The sequence below is a fragment of the Thunnus maccoyii genome, chromosome 2 (genome assembly GCF_910596095.1).
Source record: "Thunnus maccoyii chromosome 2, fThuMac1.1, whole genome shotgun sequence".
Taxonomy (NCBI): domain Eukaryota; kingdom Metazoa; phylum Chordata; class Actinopteri; order Scombriformes; family Scombridae; genus Thunnus; species Thunnus maccoyii.
The window spans coordinates 5,760,610-5,783,703 of record NC_056534.1 but is presented as its reverse complement, the minus strand read 5'-3'; the positions used below and the strand labels follow the sequence as shown (position 1 = coordinate 5,783,703).

The following is a 23,094-nucleotide window of genomic DNA, read 5'->3' as shown; positions in this document are numbered from 1 at the left end:
TATTCAGCGCCTTTCATTTTAGTGAACCAGAATGTTTTCTCAACTGTAGTATCAAGGCCATTTTCTCTGGGTGGGTATCTGTAGGTGCAGCGTATGTCCACTGTTGATCCATTCAACACACACATCTCAGTAGAAGTGTAAGTCACTCCCATGGCATACTGTCCCTGTACCACTGTAACACAGAGCACATCAGAAACCACAATCAGACTCATAACACAACAACAACAACAACAACAGTGTTTCATCTGTAGTCAAGGTACCAAGACGATGTGGGCAGGGGCAGTCTGTGGCATAGGCCACATAGATGACGGAGGGGGGCGCCAAATGAGTGGCACATGACAAGTGTGCTTGTATACAGATTTCAGAAATATGCACTTGTTCTCCTTTCTTGTTTTTTCCTCTTTTTCACCATTGACTTGGATGGGTTTTCATCTGGTTTGATTTTCAAGGCTTTACTGGTCAGTTTTCACCTGAAAGCCACCAAACTCTCACTGAATGGTCCCTGAAACCCATTTGCCTATTTGTTTCAAGGAGTTGGAGGACATTTTCTGGGCTGGAGGTACCATTGCTGCACTTCATTTACTGTGAATTAATTTTTATTTTGAAACACTTGGACTGGAGGTGCTACTTTTGCATTTTTTTAGTGATGCCAATTGCTCTGAAATGGCAGAATAATCGGGATTAACATTTTGGCTATTATCATGCAGCCCTACTAGCCCCATCCACCATTACGCCCACCCCCTTGTAGGGAAGGGGGTCTCCAATCTAAAATCTCACCTAGGGCATCAACATAGTAAGGGCCAGCCCTGAATCTGGGAGAGGACAACCTGGGCAAACTTCAAACTTCATAACAAGTGCTGATTTATTGCAAATATTGTCTGAAGTTCCTCATCGTGCATCTATCTAGCTAGAACTGATCTCAGGTATTTTCAGTAGGCCTACTTTTCTTCTGTAGCACTCAATGCTAATGTTAAAAGTATCAACCTTTCTCTGAGAATAGAGCAGAGCAGATCATAAAGTTGTTTTGTCTGTCATTAGGGATTTTCTTACATCGGCTTTGAACAAGGTTACATACTATATATAAAGTTTCATCGTAGTTTCACTAAAAGACAAAAAATGTCAACCTGCTGATGACACTAGATGTTCACATAAGTCAGTAGGATTCATCTTAAGGGAACCATGAATGTCTGCACAACATTTCATTTCTGATTTTGCAGTTTGGACCAAAGTAGTGAACAGTATGCAGCTCCCTTCAGCTTTACAGAGCTTTACACAAGTTTCATGTCCAACTGCAACGTTACTGTTTTGGTTCTCTCAGTGCTCTTGTAGCGTCGTTTTCAGCTGCAGCAGCTTTTCTTAGAGAAAAAAAGCCCCCTGTGCACCACTTCCAAATGAATAATAATGTTGCTCCATAACTGCTAGATGTGTAATAAGCAACTGTTTGCTAACAGGTTCAACATATCTAATTAAAAGGCGATGATATGTCAGTGTTGTGTTCACTCAGTGCTACAAAAGTCCTTCAAAATCCCTAAAATGTTGACTTTACACTGGTATGATGTCATGCACTTTAAAATTGCTTATTTAGGCTCTGGGACAAATTGGCAGCAAGGCAATATCCAGATATCTTAATACATCCATAGTTTACACATGGTGGTCCACGTACATGGGAAATATCTGGCTCTTCGGCAGCTAAAAGCTAGCCACCACCTAGTCTCTTACTGACATATAGCTTACAGTGATTTCATATCTTTTTACACTGCATTTCCTATGGTACGTAATTACTTGTGAGAAAGACATGCTGGCTCATTTTATTTTCACTTGTATTTCTTGTAACAGTGTGCTATCAGGGAACAAGTCACCATCAAATTCACTGTAATGCTTACAGGGGGCGCTGGCTTAAACTGAGTTTAGAGGACTTCCGCAAGATGTTGAAGTTCCACAAAACAGATTATTTACAGGATTTTTTCTTTGTTAATGTAAATCAGTCATAATTTCCATCTATCCCACATGACATGAACACAATTTCTTTACGATGCTTCTGACAGAAATAGCTTCTAAAGATTTGAACTGGAATAAAGAGAAGTGAATGTCTGGTGTTGTCAGGTTTTAAAAGGTCCGCATCAAATTATCACACACATTAAATTTAGAAAAGTGGTGATCTGGTAAACCATTCAATACTCACAACCCTCCTGTGAATTTCTGAAGTGTGCTAACTGCCTTAAAATGTAAATGTAGATGCACAGTACCTTGTACAGAGAGAAGGAAGATGACAAATCCACTTGCTGCTGCTGTTAAAGTCATAGCTGCTCCTCTAATCTCTGTCTGTTAAATGACATCCGCAAGTAGATCTTGTACATGAGAAGTACCGTGTGTCAGTTAGTCACAATAAACGTCTCTACAGCAGAAAGAGGACGGCGCCGCCTTGAAAAAAAGTTCATGTGTCTGTGGTTCTAACAATTGAATTAAAAAAAGACCAAGACCCTATCTTCCTTCCTCTTTACCTTATTAATATGCATGAACATACGAATGCCTGTAAATCCCCAAGCTGAAATGAAGAAACGATACTGTTATTTTCAAAACTATGCATTAACTTTTTTTAAAAACTAGCGTCAGGTTCAATTTATTTACAGTCCAAGTTCATGCGAGAACTGTGCCGTAAATAAAGATATAATGTATGTGAAGCACTGTGGCCCTGGTGTATTGTGTAAACTTAAAAAGGGAAAGTGATACTCTGATTAGATTACTTTGTTTTCATTTTTTTAACCATTTAATTTCCATAGTGTTACGAGAAAAGCTCTACACTGTTCAGTTACTGTTACTCAGCCTGAGAGTTGATGAATGTGTTTACATTACCTGAAGGATATAGTGTGGTAATAATAGGTTGTGTTTAATGTTGTGAAAGGACTGTACAAGGTTAGTGCAGAGGAAAAAGTTTTAATTACCATTGAGAGCCAATGTGAAGATGTAGTGGGCTTCTCGTACATTAGAGCTTCCTGTTTCCTGTTCAAAGGAACATCTGAGCCAGCCCACTTGATCGTACCATTTATAAACCTGCTTCACGCATTATTACAGACGGTTGGTACACTGCTTCAAAACTCCTCAGAATAGAAAGTGCTGATTACTGCAGTCACTGTCACCAAAATGTATATATGCTGTAAATAATTGCATCATATCTGGGTTATGCATAAGTGTAGAAAGCTAAAGGGGGAAACAAAGAGAAAAACTGTTCAGTTTTACAGAATACAAATGAACTCATACAGTCTAAAGGTGCAGTCAAAGACAACACAGGCAATACGACCTGTGTACATTTCTGCAGCTCAACTGAACAGGATGAAAGCCAAAGTAATTCTAAATAGACTGTGGCAAATTAAAGTGTCTGTTTTGCCTCCTCTCTGTGGTCAGGTTCCTGCAGGGGTGTGAGAGCAAACTGCAGGGAAACGTATAGAACACCGAGTCACAAGCAATTATTCACAGCTGTTATGTAGAACAAAAAGATAAGCAAAAGAAATGCCTCAGAATACAAAATTGTCCTCACTTTTTTCTCTGAGAAATAAATCCTGCTTGTGTCTGTTTGATGTGCTAGAAATGTTTTTTTGAAGAAACTGTCGACAGAAAAAAAAGGCTGAGTTGACAGTTGACAGCTAGAGAGCAGAATGGGGATTTCCGGTGTCATAGCAGTGGGCTTTTTTTTTTTTTTTTTACTGGCTTTTGGTTGTGCACTTTAATAGCACAAATTATATTTTGTTTTTACATTTTACCAATACAGGCAGTTGTAGTTGAAATGCACTACAAAACACTTCAAGATCAACATTTAACCATCTTTGACTTTGTTTTGTCTCAAGTTGGGCTGTGATATATCACAACACAGAAGAAAACAAGAACAAATGTCTATATCTATGTTTGACGCACCATCATGGGCCATAAAGTGTCCCTCATATACTATTTTCTTTTCATTTAAAAAAGATTACAATTACACTGGGTGCACATCATGATATTGACTGTATTTTTCAGAGGCAATGTAAGCATAAAAATAAAATCAATAATTATATAAAACCCAAAGAGGAAATGTATAAATCAACAAGTGTCCTAGCCGACCAATACAAAGATGACTTACCTGCTTGCTCTCATTTAGATGTGTGTTAGTGTTCGCAATAAAGGAAATCAACTATGGCTCAAATCAAGATTTGGCGCTAGAAACACTAGAGGGTTTTTATTTGAAACGACACAGGAAGTGGCGACACTGAATCAGTCAGGGACAGACATTGGCATTTATTGCTGGTACTTGAGGTTATTAGATAGTTAGTTACTATGTCGGGCAGGAAATCCGGTGTGGTATCATTTTGAGAGTGACAAACTCAAGAAGGTGACATGCAAACCCTGCAGGCAAATATTCACCTATCACTCGTCAACCTCAAACATGATAGTCTAACATTAGCCACTTAGCATGGCCGCTGTAACGTTAGATAGCCTAAATAAATAATATATTGTCATTTATCATGCAACGACCAGTCGACTAATGGCTTGAACTATTAGTGGACTAGGAAAATCTCTAGTTGGGGGCAGCCCTACAAATCTCCAATCCAATCTCCAGTCCAATCTATGAAGATTTTTACTTTTCGATGTTTTATTACAGAAAGTATATGAACCCCATGACCAAAATAGTCATACATTCTGTCATTGTGTCACTTATGGATGAAATTATAGTGAAAATAAATTACTCCCCTTTTGCTGGGGACCCCTTGGCACCCCCACAAGGACCCCTGGTGGTCCCCGGAACCCACTTTGACAACTACCGTGCTAAACCTATCTCAGCCTAAATTGTACTTTGTCAGATATAGCTGAAGCTAAAATACTGCAACATGCATACCTACAGTTATCAAGTTAACATATTTAGCATGTCATTCTATGTTAGCATTGCACTCTGAGTGGCACTGAGTTGAGCTGATGTTAGCATGTCAATGGTACATGCAAACCATGGCAAACACTGAAGCAAATTGTAGCTTGTTAACCTGCTGGTGCTATAATAACAGCATTACTGATACGATAACATACTGTACCAATAAATAAATGGCTAAGGCATTATTTAAAAGCAAGCAGAAACAGGATGTCTTTAAACACTATTAGATGTAGACTATATGATTTTTGCTTCAATAACCAGCCTGGCACTGAAAACAACATCCCTTGTTTAAGAAAACTCTGTATACCCCAATTTAATCCTAGTTTGGTCTAGTCCAGTGTACATATTCATTGATTGTCTGAATTACACATATTGTTGGTAACACTGTTACCAACCTGCCATTCTGTGTTTTCCAGTAGCGTACACTTTCTCACTTCCTCTGTCCATCAATGTTCAGGTAAAAGGATGCAGAGAGATGCTGTGAAAAGCAGCTCTCTGTTCCTCCACTGAAGACATCAAGTTAAATTTAGAGAAAGAGAAGTGAAGGTCTGTTGTTGCCTGTTTTTAAAGGCCTGTAAAACATTGTGTCTCATCACACAACAAACCTAGAAAAGTGACAATTTAAGAGTTCAAACCTACCTTCCTTTTGAAGTTTCTCAAGTTCACTGAATAACTGTACTAAATGCAATAAATGTAGATATACAGTACCTGACACAGAGAGGACAAGAAATCCACTTGTTGCTGCTGCTGAAACCACAGCTACTCACTTAATGAGCAGCTACTACAAATGCACCACACGATGCATGTGGTCACATAGTGATTTGCAAATGTGCAAATCTTGCACTTGACTTCACATTACTTAATATGTGCGTGTGAATATGTTTGTCATCCTCTGCAACAAAAATAACAAAAAAATATGTGAGGGAAATCTTACTACTGTATTTCTGATGTGTAAGTCAGTATTTGTACCACCGTGGGGTTGAATTGTGTTTGTTAAAGAAAACGACTTCCATAAGTTTGCAAACCCGAAAACATTTTTAATGTGGGTTTCATTGATAGTTTTGTGCAAATTTTCAATGCAAAAATGTTTCATCTTATTTTAAATATATCAAAATAACTTCATTTAACATGTATAGCAATCCAACACAGGAGATACACAAGAGTTTCCAGTACAATTCAACCAAACATATTTGTCCACGTAAATCATTTTGATGACAGCGGACATCCTTCAAACAATGCAGAGTTCAGAAACCAGGAGTTCATCAGAGTTTCAAAGTGATGCTTACTATAAATTAAATTCATTGGACCTCCTTACAGTAGATGTTCTGCAGTATCACGCAGATTTATTCTTTATGCAACCTCCTGAGGTTGGGCTCTGAATGCTTCCTCAACATTTCAGAGGAACAACCACTAACTTTCATACATACAACACATTCATATAATATCTGACTCTCTCACACAGACAGATTCAGTTGTCAGTGTTCTCCGGCGGATTGTCGTCTCGTCCTCTGCTCTCCTCTCTCCTCCACTCTTCCTCCTTTCCTTTTTCTTTGTAAATCTTCATTTAAAGCGCCTTGGTGCTGCGGTTGCTAGACATGATTGTCATGGTTTCTTGTCTCTACCTTGCTGGTCAGGTATGTGTTTGAAGCGGCACTTGACGCCATAGTCACACCCTGTGGTCCGCCAGTAGAAGCACTCGTCTCCATTTGTAGCCACCCTCCGTCTGGACCTGCATGGACAGAACCAGAGCAGAGGATCCTGCATCACATTATCCACACAAAAACACACATGCGGGTAAATAATGGGGCACAGGGTGCGTGGAAAGTAACATAGGAGGCCTTAAAGAAAATTCACTAGGCTGGGTTTTCACTTCTGTGTTAAAAGGATGATATTGGGATTTTATGTTTTTAAAGCGCTGCATCAGTGTGGTCTCTGATAGCTGAGAGATGTAGATCTCTCATCCAGTGGAGTATGTAGACTGGAGCCTGAACAAGCACTAAGGAACTGGGTTCTTTTCTCTGTCCGTTTCCATTTGAGTCATCAGCATACTGAAACTTGTTCTGCAGGAATTAACCCATAGTGCAAATGCACAGGTGTAGCCTTTAATTTCTGCCTTTAATTTATTGTCCATTATCTAGATTATCTTTTTCACTGCTTTCTTAAAGGAGTAAAACAGCCTTTATTTTTTAAGAATATCAACAGTTGTATTTAATTTTAAACTGTATATATCTATATATGATAGATAGTTTTCATAATGCCTTCCCAAAACCTAAATCCTAACCTAAACTATCACACTGACATGTCTAACATTAATTCTTACCCTAACTTAAACCTAAATTTAAAGCTTGAGTGCAGGACTTTGTCTCCCCCTTCTGGCAGTAGGATTAATTACAAAAACACTGTTGACATGTGCTTACATCATAGGCTCCACCATAGCCTACTCCATCAACATTTAAAAACTCTGTATACTGTGAAATACAGAAAGATTTATCTGGCGTTGATAGGCTTAATCAGCATTGTTTGAACTCATCTATGTTCATCTATATGTTAAAGTTCCACACTGCAGGTTTAATGCTGACTAAACTAAACCCTAAAACAACTTACAGATGTTATTTGATTTTGTAAGGAACCATTCCACCATTTACACCTGCAGAGAAAAAAGGACAACACAGATACACAGATGAGTTGCTCAGTACCCTGTGGCAGCTGAGTTCTGCTGTGTTCCTGCAGCACTGGAGCTCAGGCCAGCAGTGGTCCTTTGTAAGGAGGGCATGGTCCGCTGGATCCACCGGTCTGGGTACCTCATCACCAGCTTATTGCCGCCCAGCTCCACCCCCTGGACAGGAGGACACAGCACAGGTGATCAAACTTAACATCATGTCATGTCTGAAGAGGCAAGAGAACAGGATGATGGCTCATTACCGCAACTCAAAGCTATGCTTTTAACATTCTGTGACATTCTAGATGATGAAAAGAGTCGAGATTCGTTTACGCCTGCCAATCACCCACCTGCAGCTTCTTTGTTACATCTCTCTCTCTCTCTCTCATTTCTTGCCATCTCTCTACTGGAGCTATCTAATAAAGGCATTAAATGCCCAAAACAGAACAATAAAAACCAGAAACTCACTATACTGACATATTTGCAGATATGAAACAATTGTATGAATTTAATGGTGGTTTTGACTGATAGTACTATGTCTTATTACACGGTAAGACCACCCTGTGTCTAGTTTTCATCACTTAAGTTTACCTACCTGTGAAGCTTCATGCAGATTCAGATGTCTTAAAATGTTGCTTTGTTAGTACCTGTTCTGAATGATTGCAGTACAGGCTCTAGCTTACTGCCTTCATTTGTTATTAACTACCCCTAATGAAATTTTTGGCCAGCACATTTGTTTCTACCCAGAAACTGTGCCTGTATGGTTGACAGAGGCATGAGGGGCCTTTTTCTGTTTAATTGGTGTGTTCTCTAACAGGGGAATCTCTACTGTATGACCTTGGTGCAGAACAACTCACTATCACTCCCGGCAAACACATCTGAGTTTTCAACCAGCAAATTCCTCACCTGAGCTAACTGCTGCTCATCTGAATGAGGACAGTTGAAATCAAATGGAAAAGTGCTGATGGCTGCCCCACTGTGGCCCCACTGTGGCCTCCTGCATGTATACAGAAACCTCCACTTCCTGTGGCCCTGCCTCCTGAAATGCTACAGGGCTAACACCCCCAGCTACCACATCCGCTACATTTATGCATGCCAGGCAAATGCATAGCACACAAGCACACATCTGTATGACCAACATTCACAACAGTGACCATTAGTTCTCCCTGCAGCCACACAAAAGATGTGTACACTAACAAGTTACTAGGTAGCAACCCTTCCTCCACTCCTAAAGCCTCTACTACCACTGCGAGAACGAGTGTGTTTTTCCCCTAAACTTTATTAAAAACTGCACAACTGCCAGTGTATTCTGTGTCATTTCATCTTTTAGTCTAATTGATTTGTTTGTAGTCGTGGGTCGAAGCTGCAGTCACATTGTGAGAACTGAATCTTTCATTTCTGACTCTGTCAGAAGTTTGCCTCAGGTTGTCTTTGGTCACCAAAACTCCATATCGATTGATGGTGAACAAGTCTCACAGTGTGATCAAGCTGTACTGTTTCGGAGTGACGACTAAAGGAAAAGAAACTTTCTGCACACTGTCGCCCTCTGCAGCAGTGAGAGGGAACTGAAATCATGTTTCCAACTACAGAGTTGTTGTGGAAGCTGTCTGTTTATTGTATATCAGCCACTGCAATACCTGGATAATGTGACATTCAACAAAGTTTGATAGAACTGAGATCATGTTTGATATGTGAAAATATACAGTATACTGCACAGGAAGATAATCAGGATTCCTCAAAAGTGATTAATTACAGCATGTACACATTTAAAATAATAGTTTGCAAAACAGCTCTAATCCTAAATATCTGTAATATAACTAACTCTACAGAGAAAACTAAGCTTGCATTAGTTCAGACAAAACACTCTACTTTCTGCTTCCATCAGGTGAGTCCAGCCTCTGGTTCAACTGCATCAGAACAAAATCAGATAAAATTTAGGTGAGGTACTTCTCATAACTGTTACTATGAATCTGATGTCGGCCTGTTTTTTCTTCCTTTCATGATGCTCCAACCTGACTGGACTTTACTCCACGTCTTCCTGCTCCTCTGTGTCTTCTGTCTGTGTTGCAGCGACGACCTGCAAGTCTGAGACGTCCTCATACACAGGAGAAGAGTCCAGCTGATGGGGAGAGATGTCAAAATGAATATTAATGGACCTCATTCATAAAACTTGTATATAATTAGATTGTATTAAAGATGTATTAAATCATGTTTAAAACTGAATTATTTAACAAAAAAATTATGTTCAGGTGAAAAATATATTGGGTTTCTTCTCAGCAAATTGTATTTTAAATATAAATTCACTTCACAGCTTGATGCTGATGATATAAATGTGTTTGAATGCATTTATAAGTCAAGTGATCATAATTGTATTTTAGGGTAAGTTCTGTCAATAAGGTCTCTCTCTCACCTCTATAGTCTCTACAGGTTCATTCAGTTCAGTGGTGGAGCTCAAAGTTTTCTTCTTCCTGGATTGAATCCAACAAAAACAAGAAATATTTAACTAAATGAAATTCATGACTTAAAAAGTCTAAATATATTTTAATAAGAAAACAAAAGAACGTATTTCTTTTTTATTGCTCTACCTTGCCCACAGACTCAAGGGAAGCAGGGCAATCAGAATCAGGACCACCAGAATCAACCTGATGATATTCATATTAATTATTGATTTTCCTAAAAATTTAGACCAACAAAAAGGAGATATGGCTTATCAATATGTGCAATATATATGTGTGTGTGTGTGTGTGTGTGTGTCTGTGTGTGTGTGTGTCTGTGTGTGAAGTTCAATGAGCATAACTTACCAGATCCTACAGTCAGATATAAGGTGGAGTTATGACGTCCTCTTCTGTTCTGGGCTTCACAGTAATAATTCCCACTGTGTTCAGGTCTGACATCAGTGATGGTGAAGATCTGTCCTGATGCTTTTGGTGAGTCTTCATTCTCCTTGTACCAGGTATAATTAGCTGCTGGGTTAGTATCACTGCTACAGGTCAGATTCACTGAACTGCCCTCCACTATCTCACCAGAGGGACTCACTGACACAGAGGGAAGCTTTGGAGCATCTGAACAACAAAAAGACGTCTTATGAGTCTTTATTCACATTCATTGGTGGCTAGCCAATAGAGGGCACACATGTGGTGCCACACCAGCGAAACAGTTTAATTCAGAGTGATTCAGCTTGATAAATTATTTATTAAGGTTTTAAATGACTAAATAAATTAGTTTTTACTTTGTAAGCATTTTGATATAACTTCACATATGAAATTATAGAATATGAAATGAATATAAGAATGAACCTATTTTGTATTCTCTTAACCTTTCCAGCCATGCAACAGAAAGAAGAAGAGAAACTGGAATATTCTGTTCCATGAATAGAAAACCTCAATCAAAATGTCATTGACATTTGTAGTAATGCAAGTAACCAAAAATCCAAACATGGAGCATAGCAGTGGCACTCAGTCAATAGAAAGCATTTGTTCAGCACCCCACCAGCCACAAAGCTTAATTATTACTAAATATTTGAAGCAACTATTGTTTTTCATTTTTACAGTACCAGCACCAAAATTGCTAAATGTTGCTATACTGGGCAATTTTTACTTGAATTTAAGCTTTTGCTCCCCTTGCATTTCAGGAAAAAAGGGCCTAAATAAAAATGTAAATGGCTGTATTTCTATAGCACTTTTATCCAAAACGCTTTACATCGATTCTGCTGCTCATTCACCCATTCACACTCACATTCAAGCGTACACTCACACACTGATGGTGGCAAACTACCATCCAGGGTTCAGGCACAACCATCAGGAGCAATTTAGGGTTCAGTATCTGGCTCAAGGACACTTTAACATGCCAGGAGGAGTTGGTGATCAAACCACACTGATTAGGGGACGACCCGCTCTACGTCCTGAACCACAGTTGCCTTGCCACCTTGTCTAGTAGTACTAGGTAGTAAATAGTAGGAATTGCAATAAGTGGTAAATATTAATTTTCTAATGTTTTGTACTTACACTGGACATCTATGATTAGAGATGAAGAGTTAATCTGTCCATATTGATTCTCAGACTTGCAGTGGTAGACCCCGCTGTCCTCAGAGCTGATGGAGGTGAAATGATACATGTTTTCTTGCCCATGAAGCAGTGTTTGGTTCTCCTTGTGCCAGGTATAAGTAGCTGCTGGGTTAGCATCACTGCTACAGTTCAGAGTCACTGAACTGCCCTGCACTATCTCACCAGAGGGACTCACTGACACAGAGGGAAGCTTTGGAGCATCTAGAGGAGACATGGTGATATGAATTAACTATGAAATGAGGATGTGCTGCTTTGGAGCATCTGGAAGAGATGTGTTAACAGAGATTATTCGAGGTCAAGGCTGTATTACTGCAGTAGCACATTCAGCACATATGAAAGGAATGAATAAAACTGCCTCTTCAGCATCTACTGTAGCTTCTATCAATAGTACAAGCTAAAAAAAAAAAAAAAAAACCTCTTCCATTTATTATTATCAGCTAAGCTTGTGACAGGCAACACTACTATTTCTATCATTCATTATTATCATTAGCAGTGTGTTAGCTCCTAAAAAAATGTATTATTAAATAATTCTATGAGTAATTATATCAAATTGTGTAAAAACTATCCGCAAAATTATTGATATCTGTATCAGTAATACTTGCCCAAAACCACATTTTGTCACTGACGATCAGCAAAAACCTTTCTATGTCTAACCTGGTGCAAAGAAATCATTTACTGCTTTTTTCACTCACATTTCACATCAATAAAGATGTGTTTAGATGTCCTCTTCCCCAGCTGGTTCTCAGCTGTACAGTGATACTCTCCAGAGTCAGTTGACTGGATGGAGCTGAAGACAAGCTGTGGTTCTTTACTGAGAGGTTGAAGGTCTCGATTTACATTCTTCTTGTACCAGGTGTAATTACCTGCTGGGTTAGTATCACTGCTACAGGTCAGAGTCACTGAACTGCCCTCAATGATATCATCAGAGGGATTCACTGACACAGAGGGAGGCATTGGTGCATCTGTAGGAGATTTAGACATCCATTAAATTGAAGATTAGAATATGTTGTCATGATAGATAATAGAATATTTTAATTCATTTTTTCTCTCTTAGTTTCTTATTGATCATCCCTAGTAGTTGTCACAGTGGCTGTTCACAATGATGGTCCTGGAGCTATTCCAGGTTATACTGCTGCTGGTGGGAACTAACTGCAAACAACAGACCTTTAATAATTCTGCACAGCAGGCAGATCACTTCCTTATTATGTTTTATAAATAATTCTGCTGAATACATATAATGAATTGAATGAAAATAACCCAGAATGGGAAATGAATCATATGTTTCATTTTGAGGGGAACAAAGCTGGGCTCTTATTAGTAGTTTAATTGGGCTGACCCCATCAATTAAAATATACAACACTCTTCCTCCTGATGGCTGTTTATACTCACAGCTGTTGCATTATCAACTGCATAATTTTTCACAGAATTAAACATATCTTCAGATACATTTGTGTTCCAATCCTGTTGCAGAAACTATTTCAGTTGTATTGTAGTAGTTTAAAATCCAGTTTAAAGTCATGCTGTTATATCAAGCTTTTCAAATTTACTGCTACTGAACTGAAGTCTGTGTAAAGCAATGAGTCTGACATAAAATAAGTCTTCATAATCTAGTAACTCCTATAAAAAGGTTTACTATGAAAAAAAAAATTACATGACATCATCAGTGGACGTATTAGAGCATCTCAATAACAAATATTATAACTCCCAAAACATTAAATGTAGCAGCAACATACAGTATTTTCTATACTGCAAATATTTCAGAATCACAAAATTTCACCTAATAGGAAAGAATTTCAACATGTTAAATCACAACATATCTGACAATTGCTTTTCTTGAGTCTGCATAAAGATTTTGAAGACTTCAGTATGATTACATCTGATATTATAATGGAGTTTTAAAAAAAAGAAAGAAAAAGGTGAACTTGGTGTCAGTGTGTGTGTGTGTCCTGACACAGTGAACTAAACTCACACACTGAAGGAGAGCGGTAATCTTCATGTCCTTTTAAAGCACAGGAGACGTTGTCACCAGGATTAAACTGCCCTGAATAAAGAGAAGTTTCCTCATTCATAACTTTCTGTCCGTTCTTGAACCAGATGTAAGAAATACGACCTGCTGGACTGCAGCTGCTGAGACATTTCAGCTCTGCCTCGGTATAAAACTGATGGACTGTTATTGTGATCACCTGCACCTGGAGAGCTGGATATGAGAACAAGAACAATATTATCATCATTAGCTTTAAATTATCATAGACGTACCTGCACATCAAACCATCTGTTACAATTCCTAGAAGTAGTGAAGGTCATTAGTAACTGTATTTAATATGTATGTATGCAATGTTATGGCAATTGATCATTAGCAACAATTTCAGTGTTTTTAAAAGTAGTAATGTTTGTGTATTTATATCAGTTTGTGTTCATCAGTACCTGTGACAGTCAGAGTTGTTCCAGGTAAACTACTCTTCCATTCAAATCTTTGTGTTTTGAATGTGAAGTGATACTGGGCTGAATCGCTCTCTCTCAGGTCAGAGATTCTCAGAGTGGAGCGTCCTCTCTCTGTTTCAAGGAGCTGAACACGATCTGCATACTGGGAGTCTTCACTAAGGTTCTCAGGCTGTGAGGGATTCTGCCACTGATGACTACGCTCAGGATTGAACCAAAATTTTGATGTGATAGATCCATAGTGTGTGCTGGAACTACTGTATGTGCAGGAAATGTCCACTGATGATCCTCTGAACGCACAGATGCTTCTGTCAGTGTAAATCACTCTGTTGCAGGACTGACCATGGACACCTGAAAGATAAAATTTCAAACACCACAGTTATAATAATACATACTAATAAAACTAATAACATAATAATAATACATTTTGTTTATAGAGCGCTTTTCAGAAAATGATAATAAAAAACAACACACTGAAAGCACGAGGTAACACACAACATTAATTACACATTAAAAGCAGGTCTGAAAAGGTGAGTTTTGATTAGTGTTTTGAACAGACAGGTCAGTGCAGTCTCAGATGAGTTTGGGGAGAGAGTTCCAGAGGGAAGAGTCAGCTATGATGTAAGCTCTGTCGCCCCAGGTCCGGTGCTGGACTTGAAACTTTAATTACTAAATAGAAGTAATAGAGCATATCAGTAACATACTGTACTGCAAATGTTACAGAATCACAAAAATTTCACCTAATCGGAAAGAATGTCAACATGATATACCACAACATATCTGACGACTGTTTTTCTTGAGTCTGCATAAAGATTTTGCAGACCACAGTATGGTTATAGCTGATATTATAATGGAGTTAAAAAAAAAAAAAGAGGTGAACATGTGTGTGTTTTGGTAGCTGGAGCAAGAAGGATGTTCTAATATTTTTCCCAGATCTTTAGTGATCCCAAATATTTACAACAAGGCTCAACACATGCTCACATGCTTAATGCCGGTTCACCCAAGTCACAAAAAAACATATTTTCTCTCTTATTTGTAGTATCTATCCATGAAAATATGTGTGGTTTAATTTTTTAGTTCAACCTCAATACTATGTAGGTGAACAGAATTTAGTTTTTGCTTAAAAATCATGTTTGAAAATTGTCTACTTTGGTACTCATAGATACTTTATATAAGTTAAAAGGATCATAAAAAAACAACAAACTAAAAGCACAAAGTAACACACAACATTAATTACACATTAAAAGCAGGTCTGAAAAGGTGAGTTTTGATTAGTGTTTAAAAGAGACAGGTCAGTGAAGTCTCATCTGCGTGTGTGTGTGTGTGTGTGTGTGTGTGTGTGTGTGTGTGTGTGTGTGTGTGTTTTGGTCGCTGGAGCAAGAGGGATGTTTTCCCACATCTTTTCTTTTCAACGAGGCTCAACAGGAAATCCTGTTTTTCACATGATTAATGCTGGTTCACCCAAATCACAAAAAAACATATTTTCTCTCTTATTTGTGGTGTCTTATCACAAACACAGTTGTTGTTTAACTTTTAGATCAACCTCAAGACTATGTAGATAGACGGAATTTAGTTTGTGGTTGAAAATCATGTTTGAAAATTATTTTGGTTACTCTGAATCATCCACAGACATATCTGTCAACAATTTCCACTGGATCTAATTTCTACTCAAGATGTATTCTCTGTAAAAACTGTCCACAACGAGGTCTGTAGATTATCCAAAGTAATTGTAAGACACATAGATCCATAGTTTTTCAAACGTAAGCTTTAAATGATTTAAGCAGTACAAACAATATTCAATTCACTTTCATGGTATTGGAATGACAGAAGATTTTTCCAGGATTGATGTCTCAAACTCAGGGCACATGAAACTGTAACTATTTGCATAGTTAGTAGGGATGTGCAGAGATCCCAATATTTGTATTTGTATCTGTATTTGTCAAAGGAGCAAAATCATTTGTATTTGTATTTGTATTCAAATAAAAGTGGAAAGAGGCTTAAAAATCCTGTTTTTGTTTTTATTACGCTTTAATTTTAGAAAATTAAAGCATTACAATAAGTGTTCATGAATAAACTACCTTATGAAGGAGGTCCCCACACCGGGTCTTGAACTGGAGTTAGACGACTGCGCTGATTACTGAGCTAAAACTTTACTCATCGCCTCATTGCAGACAGACCTCTACCTATTTATACACCCATAACACAGAGACATACAGGGATGAACTTCAAAGGTGATTCTTGCTTTGCACTTTTCATTTATTGTCTATTTTTACAACCTAACTTTGTGGAAAGGAGAAGGAGAACAACAGGTTATGAAGAGTCCCTTGCGAGCTCAGCTTTATCTCTGGGGAACACTCCCAACTCCTGGGGTGATGTCCAAATTAGGAAATGTGCATTTGCGGCAGGTGGATGTGACTCCCCTCATTGAGACCTGCCGACAGACATAACAGCGGAGCAGAAGAGAGGGACTGAGATAGCGATGCAACCGACCTGCACGCTGGTATTTGCCATGGATTTGTTTTTTTCTTCCCGAAAATAAATAATTTTAAAAATATTTATATGAAACAAATATTCGTAAAAAATAAAAAATAAAAATAAAAAAAAAACACTATTTGTGTTTTGCAGAATAACGTATTTGTATTCAGGCACACCCCTAATGGTTAGAAAAGGCAGAAGTCAGAAAACATGTTTTTTGTATTTTGAGTGAACTGACTTTTTGAATGTAAGCTCTCATTTTACATTTGTGTCACAGTCAACACAGTGAATAAGATATAAGAGTTCAACATGTCTAAAATCTCATGGGGATGTGGTTTGGTTTTGATCCACTTCTATGTCAATTTTTGAATCACATGCGGCCCCTGAATTACATGTAAATACAAGGTGTAGTACAATAGGATAAAGGCTCCACTAGATGTGGTTAGTTTAGTGAGAGACTGTGTTATAAACTCACACACTGAAGGAGCAGGATGATGCTCAAATCCTTTTACAGCGCAGGAATAGCTGTCTGATGAGTAAAGGTACACGTTATAAATAGAAGGTGTTTCATCCTGAATTTTCTGTCCATTCTTGTACCAGATGAAGGAAGAACGTTCAGGTAGACGACATCTGCTGTGACACTTCAGCTCTGCCCTGGTAGAATACTGATAGACTCTGTTCACCAGCACTTGCAGATTTGGATCTGCGGGGAAAAAAAGAGACATTTGTACATCACAAATAACTAAACCAAAGGCAGACAGTTAAAATGACAGTTCATATAAGTGACCAACTAAACTGGTGGATCACTAAACAAAAACTTGTACACATAATGATGAAAATCCTTCAATCACAATCGATATTAAATGAAATTCATGTCCATTAGTTCAGCCAATCACCCCATTTATTAGTAATCAGCTTGTTTAAATGTGCTGTGTCAGTGTTTGTGTTCATCAGTACCTGTGACAGTCAGAGTTGTTCCAGGTAAACTACTCCCCCATTCAAAGCTTTGTGTTTTGAATGTGAAGTGATACTGGGCTGAATCGCTCTCTCTCAGGTCAGAGATTCTCAGAGTGGAGCGTCCTTTCTCTGTTTCAAGGACCCGAACACGACCTGCATACTGGGAGTCTTCACTAAGGTCCTCAGGCTGTGAGGGATTCTGCCACTGATGACTATGTTCAGGACTGAACCAGAATTTTGATGTGATAGATTCATAACTGATATATGAGCAGGAAATGTCCACTGATGAGCCTCTTGAGGCACAGATGCTTCTGTCAGTGTAAATCACTCTGTTGCAGGATTGACCAGAGACACCTGAAAGATAAAATTCATTTCAAACAGAACAGTTATAATAATACATTTTGTTTATAAAGGGCTTTTCAGGGTACTCATAGACATTTAACATAAGTGAAAAGGATCATAAAAAAACAACAAACTAAAAGCACAAAGTAACACAAAACATTAATTACACATTAAAAGCAGGTCTGAAAAGGTGAGTTTTGATTAGTGTTTTAAACAGACAGGTCAGTGCAGTCTCATCTGTGTGTGTGTGTGTGTGTGTGTGTATGTGTGTGTGTGTGTGTGTGTGTGTGTGTGTGTGTGTGTGTATGTGTGTGTGTGTGTGTGTGTGTGTGTGTGTGTGTGTGTGTGTGTGTGTGTGTGTGTGTGTGTGTGTGTTTTGGTGGGATGAGGGGTGTTTTCCCACATCTTTTCTTTTCAACGAGGCTCAACAGGAAATCCTGTTTTTCACATGATTAATGCTGGTTCACCCAAATCACAAAAAAACATATTTTCTCTCTTATTTGTGGTGTCTTATCACAAATACAGCTGTTGTTTAACTTTTAGATCAACCTCAAGACTATGTAGATAGACGGAATTTAGTTTGTGGTTGAAAATCATGTTTGAAAATTGTTTTGGTTAGTCTGAATCATCCACAGACATATCTGTCAATGATTTCCACTGGATCTAATTTCTACTCAAGATAAAAACTGTCCACAACAAGGACTGTAGATTATCCAAAGTAATTGTAAGACACATAGATCCATAGTTTTTCAAATATAAGCTTTCAATGATTTAAGCAGTACAAACAATATTCAACTCACTCTTATCGTATTGGAATGGCAGAAGATTTTTCAAGGTTCAAAATCTGAGCACATGAAACTGTAACTATTCACATGGTTAGAAAGGGAGCAAGTCAGAAAATATGTTTTTTATATTTTGAGTGAACTGACGTTTTAAATGTACAGTAAGCTCTTATTTTACATTTATGTCACAGTCAACACTGTGAATAAGATATGAGAATGTAACATGTAAAATCTCATGGGGATGTGGTTTGGTTTTGATCCACTTCTATGTCAATGTTTGAATCACATGCTACCCCTGAATTACATGTAAATACAAGGTGTAGTACAATAGGATAAAGGCTCCACTAGATGTGGTTAGTTTAGTGAGAGACTGTGTTATAAACTCACACACTGAAGGAGCAGGATGATGCTCAAATCCTTTTACAGCGCAGGAATAGCTGTCTGATGAGTCAAGGTACACGGTATAAATAGAAGGTGTTTCATCCTGAATTTTCTGTCCATTCTTGTACCAGATGAAGGAAGAACGATCAGGTAGACGACATCTGCTGTGACACTTCAGCTCTGCCCAGGTAGAATACTGAGAGGCTATGTTCACCAGCACTTGCAGATTTGGATCTGCAAGGAAAAAAAGAGACATTTGTACATCACAAATAACTAAACCAAAGGCAGACAGTTAAAATGACAGTTCATATAAGTGACCAACTAAACTGGTGGATCACTAAACAAAAAATTGTACACATAATGATGAAAATCCTTCAATCACAATCGATATTAAATGAAATTCATGTCCATTAGTTCAGCCAAACACACCATTTATTAGTCATCAGCTTGTTTAAATGTACTGCATCAGTGTTTGTGTTCATCAGTACCTGTGACAGTCAGAGTTGTTCCAGGTAAACTACTCCTCCATTCAAACCATTGTGTTTTGAATGTGAAGTGATACTGGGCTGAATCGCTCTCTCTCAGGTCAGAGATTCTCAGAGTGGAGCGTCCTCCCTCTGTTTCAAGGAGCTGAACATGACCTGCATACTGGGAGTCTTCACTAAGGTTCTCAGGCTGTGAGGGATTCTGCCACTGATGACTACGTTCAGGACTGAACCAGAATTTTGATGTGATAGATTCATAACTGTTGTATGAGCAGGAAATGTCCACTGATGAGCCTCTGAAGGCACAGATGCTTCTGTCAGTGTAAATCACTCTGTTGCAGGATTGACCATCGACACCTGAAAGATGAAATAAACAAACAAGACCAGAAAACCAGACAAGGAGTCAAATTGGAGTCTGCATATTAAAGTCTGTGTTATTGTGAGGCTCCACCAGATGGTGTTATGTTAGTGGAAGGCTGTAGAGTAAACTCACACACTGGGGGAGACGGGTAATGCTCATGTCCTTTTAAAGCACAGGAATAGCTGTCAGCAGAATCAAAGTTGCCTGAATAAGTAGATCTTTCTGCCTGAATTTTCTGTCCATTCTTGTACCAGACGTAGGAAGTACGAGGAGGTAGACAACTGCTGTGACACGTCAGCTTTTTATATGAATTATGTGAATGTGATCTTCTCACCTGTAGATCTGGATTTTTGAGAAAGGAACAAAAATGTTATTTTAGACAAAACTGTCAACAAACACATGCAAACACACACAGATACATTCATATTATTATTTTCTAGATATTGAACATTTGGAAATTAACATGTGAATGAAAATGTTACCTGTGACAGTCAAAGAGACTCCAGGTAAACCAGTAAATCTCCCTCCTGATTGGTTTGTTATGAACCTGAACTTGTACTGAGCTGAGTCGCTCTCTCTCAGGTCTGTGATTCTCAGAGTGCAGTTGTTCTTATCACAGTGATATTGAACACGACCTGCATACTCTGAGTCTGTTCTCAGATCCACATATTCAGCGCCTTTCATTTTAGTGAACCAGAATGTTTTCTCAACTGTAGTATCAAGGCCATTTTCTCTGGGTGGGTATCTGTAGGTGCAGCGTATGTCCACTGTTGATCCATTCAACACACACATCTCAGTAGAAGTGTAAGTCACTCCCATGGCATACTGTCCCTGTACCACTGTAACACAGAGCACATCAGAAACCACAATCAGACTCATAACACAACAACAACAACAACAACAGTGTTTCATCTGTAGTCAAGGTACCAAGACGATGTGGGCAGGGGCAGTCTGTGGCATAGGCCACATAGATGACGGAGGGGGGCGCCAAATGAGTGGCACATGACAAGTGTGCTTGTATACAGATTTCAGAAATATGCACTTGTTCTCCTTTCTTGTTTTTTCCTCTTTTTCACCATTGACTTGGATGGGTTTTCATCTGGTTTGATTTTCAAGGCTTTACTGGTCAGTTTTCACCTGAAAGCCACCAAACTCTCACTGAATGGTCCCTGAAACCCATTTGCCTATTTGTTTCAAGGAGTTGGAGGACATTTTCTGGGCTGGAGGTACCATTGCTGCACTTCATTTACTGTGAATTAATTTTTATTTTGAAACACTTGGACTGGAGGTGCTACTTTTGCATTTTTTTAGTGATGCCAATTGCTCTGAAATGGCAGAATAATCGGGATTAACATTTTGGCTATTATCATGCAGCCCTACTAGCCCCATCCACCATTACGCCCACCCCCTTGTAGGGAAGGGGGTCTCCAATCTAAAATCTCACCTAGGGCATCAACATAGTAAGGGCCAGCCCTGAATCTGGGAGAGGACAACCTGGGCAAACTTCAAACTTCATAACAAGTGCTGATTTATTGCAAATATTGTCTGAAGTTCCTCATCGTGCATCTATCTAGCTAGAACTGATCTCAGGTATTTTCAGTAGGCCTACTTTTCTTCTGTAGCACTCAATGCTAATGTTAAAAGTATCAACCTTTCTCTGAGAATAGAGCAGAGCAGATCATAAAGTTGTTTTGTCTGTCATTAGGGATTTTCTTACATCGGCTTTGAACAAGGTTACATACTATATATAAAGTTTCATCGTAGTTTCACTAAAAGACAAAAAATGTCAACCTGCTGATGACACTAGATGTTCACATAAGTCAGTAGGATTCATCTTAAGGGAACCATGAATGTCTGCACAACATTTCATTTCTGATTTTGCAGTTTGGACCAAAGTAGTGAACAGTATGCAGCTCCCTTCAGCTTTACAGAGCTTTACACAAGTTTCATGTCCAACTGCAACGTTACTGTTTTGGTTCTCTCAGTGCTCTTGTAGCGTCGTTTTCAGCTGCAGCAGCTTTTCTTAGAGAAAAAAAGCCCCCTGTGCACCACTTCCAAATGAATAATAATGTTGCTCCATAACTGCTAGATGTGTAATAAGCAACTGTTTGCTAACAGGTTCAACATATCTAATTAAAAGGCGATGATATGTCAGTGTTGTGTTCACTCAGTGCTACAAAAGTCCTTCAAAATCCCTAAAATGTTGACTTTACACTGGTATGATGTCATGCACTTTAAAATTGCTTATTTAGGCTCTGGGACAAATTGGCAGCAAGGCAATATCCAGATATCTTAATACATCCATAGTTTACACATGGTGGTCCACGTACATGGGAAATATCTGGCTCTTCGGCAGCTAAAAGCTAGCCACCACCTAGTCTCTTACTGACATATAGCTTACAGTGATTTCATATCTTTTTACACTGCATTTCCTATGGTACGTAATTACTTGTGAGAAAGACATGCTGGCTCATTTTATTTTCACTTGTATTTCTTGTAACAGTGTGCTATCAGGGAACAAGTCACCATCAAATTCACTGTAATGCTTACAGGGGGCGCTGGCTTAAACTGAGTTTAGAGGACTTCCGCAAGATGTTGAAGTTCCACAAAACAGATTATTTACAGGATTTTTTCTTTGTTAATGTAAATCAGTCATAATTTCCATCTATCCCACATGACATGAACACAATTTCTTTACGATGCTTCTGACAGAAATAGCTTCTAAAGATTTGAACTGGAATAAAGAGAAGTGAATGTCTGGTGTTGTCAGGTTTTAAAAGGTCCGCATCAAATTATCACACACATTAAATTTAGAAAAGTGGTGATCTGGTAAACCATTCAATACTCACAACCCTCCTGTGAATTTCTGAAGTGTGCTAACTGCCTTAAAATGTAAATGTAGATGCACAGTACCTTGTACAGAGAGAAGGAAGATGACAAATCCACTTGCTGCTGCTGTTAAAGTCATAGCTGCTCCTCTAATCTCTGTCTGTTAAATGACATCCGCAAGTAGATCTTGTACATGAGAAGTACCGTGTGTCAGTTAGTCACAATAAACGTCTCTACAGCAGAAAGAGGACGGCGCCGCCTTGAAAAAAAGTTCATGTGTCTGTGGTTCTAACAATTGAATTAAAAAAAGACCAAGACCCTATCTTCCTTCCTCTTTACCTTATTAATATGCATGAACATACGAATGCCTGTAAATCCCCAAGCTGAAATGAAGAAACGATACTGTTATTTTCAAAACTATGC

The 23,094-nt window shown here is 38.5% G+C and overlaps 1 protein-coding gene across 2 annotated transcripts in view; it reads right to left on the bottom strand.

The window, feature by feature from the left end:
- Positions 1 to 5,909: 5,909 nt before the first annotated feature.
- The window catches only part of LOC121912817, a 35,637-nt gene continuing 18,452 nt past the window's right edge, over positions 5,910 to 23,094 (bottom strand). Inside the window, exons 1-11 of one of the 2 annotated variants that reach the window (XM_042435272.1) lie at positions 22,756 to 22,927; positions 20,325 to 20,681; positions 19,975 to 20,184; positions 19,485 to 19,838; positions 19,003 to 19,230; positions 17,492 to 17,845; positions 17,010 to 17,237; positions 14,045 to 14,410; positions 13,804 to 13,817; positions 13,590 to 13,661; positions 12,425 to 12,582 (exon numbers count right to left, since the gene is read on the bottom strand). In XM_042435272.1, coding sequence (XP_042291206.1) covers positions 13,623 to 13,661; positions 13,804 to 13,817; positions 14,045 to 14,410; positions 17,010 to 17,237; positions 17,492 to 17,845; positions 19,003 to 19,230; positions 19,485 to 19,838; positions 19,975 to 20,184; positions 20,325 to 20,681; positions 22,756 to 22,810 — 2,205 coding nt within the window. In that variant the 5' untranslated portion in view covers positions 22,811 to 22,927 and the 3' untranslated portion in view covers positions 12,425 to 12,582; positions 13,590 to 13,622. Of the gene's footprint in view, positions 6,627 to 7,593; positions 7,784 to 12,424; positions 12,583 to 13,589; positions 13,662 to 13,803; positions 13,818 to 14,044; positions 14,411 to 17,009; positions 17,238 to 17,491; positions 17,846 to 19,002; positions 19,231 to 19,484; positions 19,839 to 19,974; positions 20,185 to 20,324; positions 20,682 to 22,755; positions 22,928 to 23,094 lie in introns of those variants that run through there. The other variant, XR_006100157.1, reaches the window with a different exon arrangement.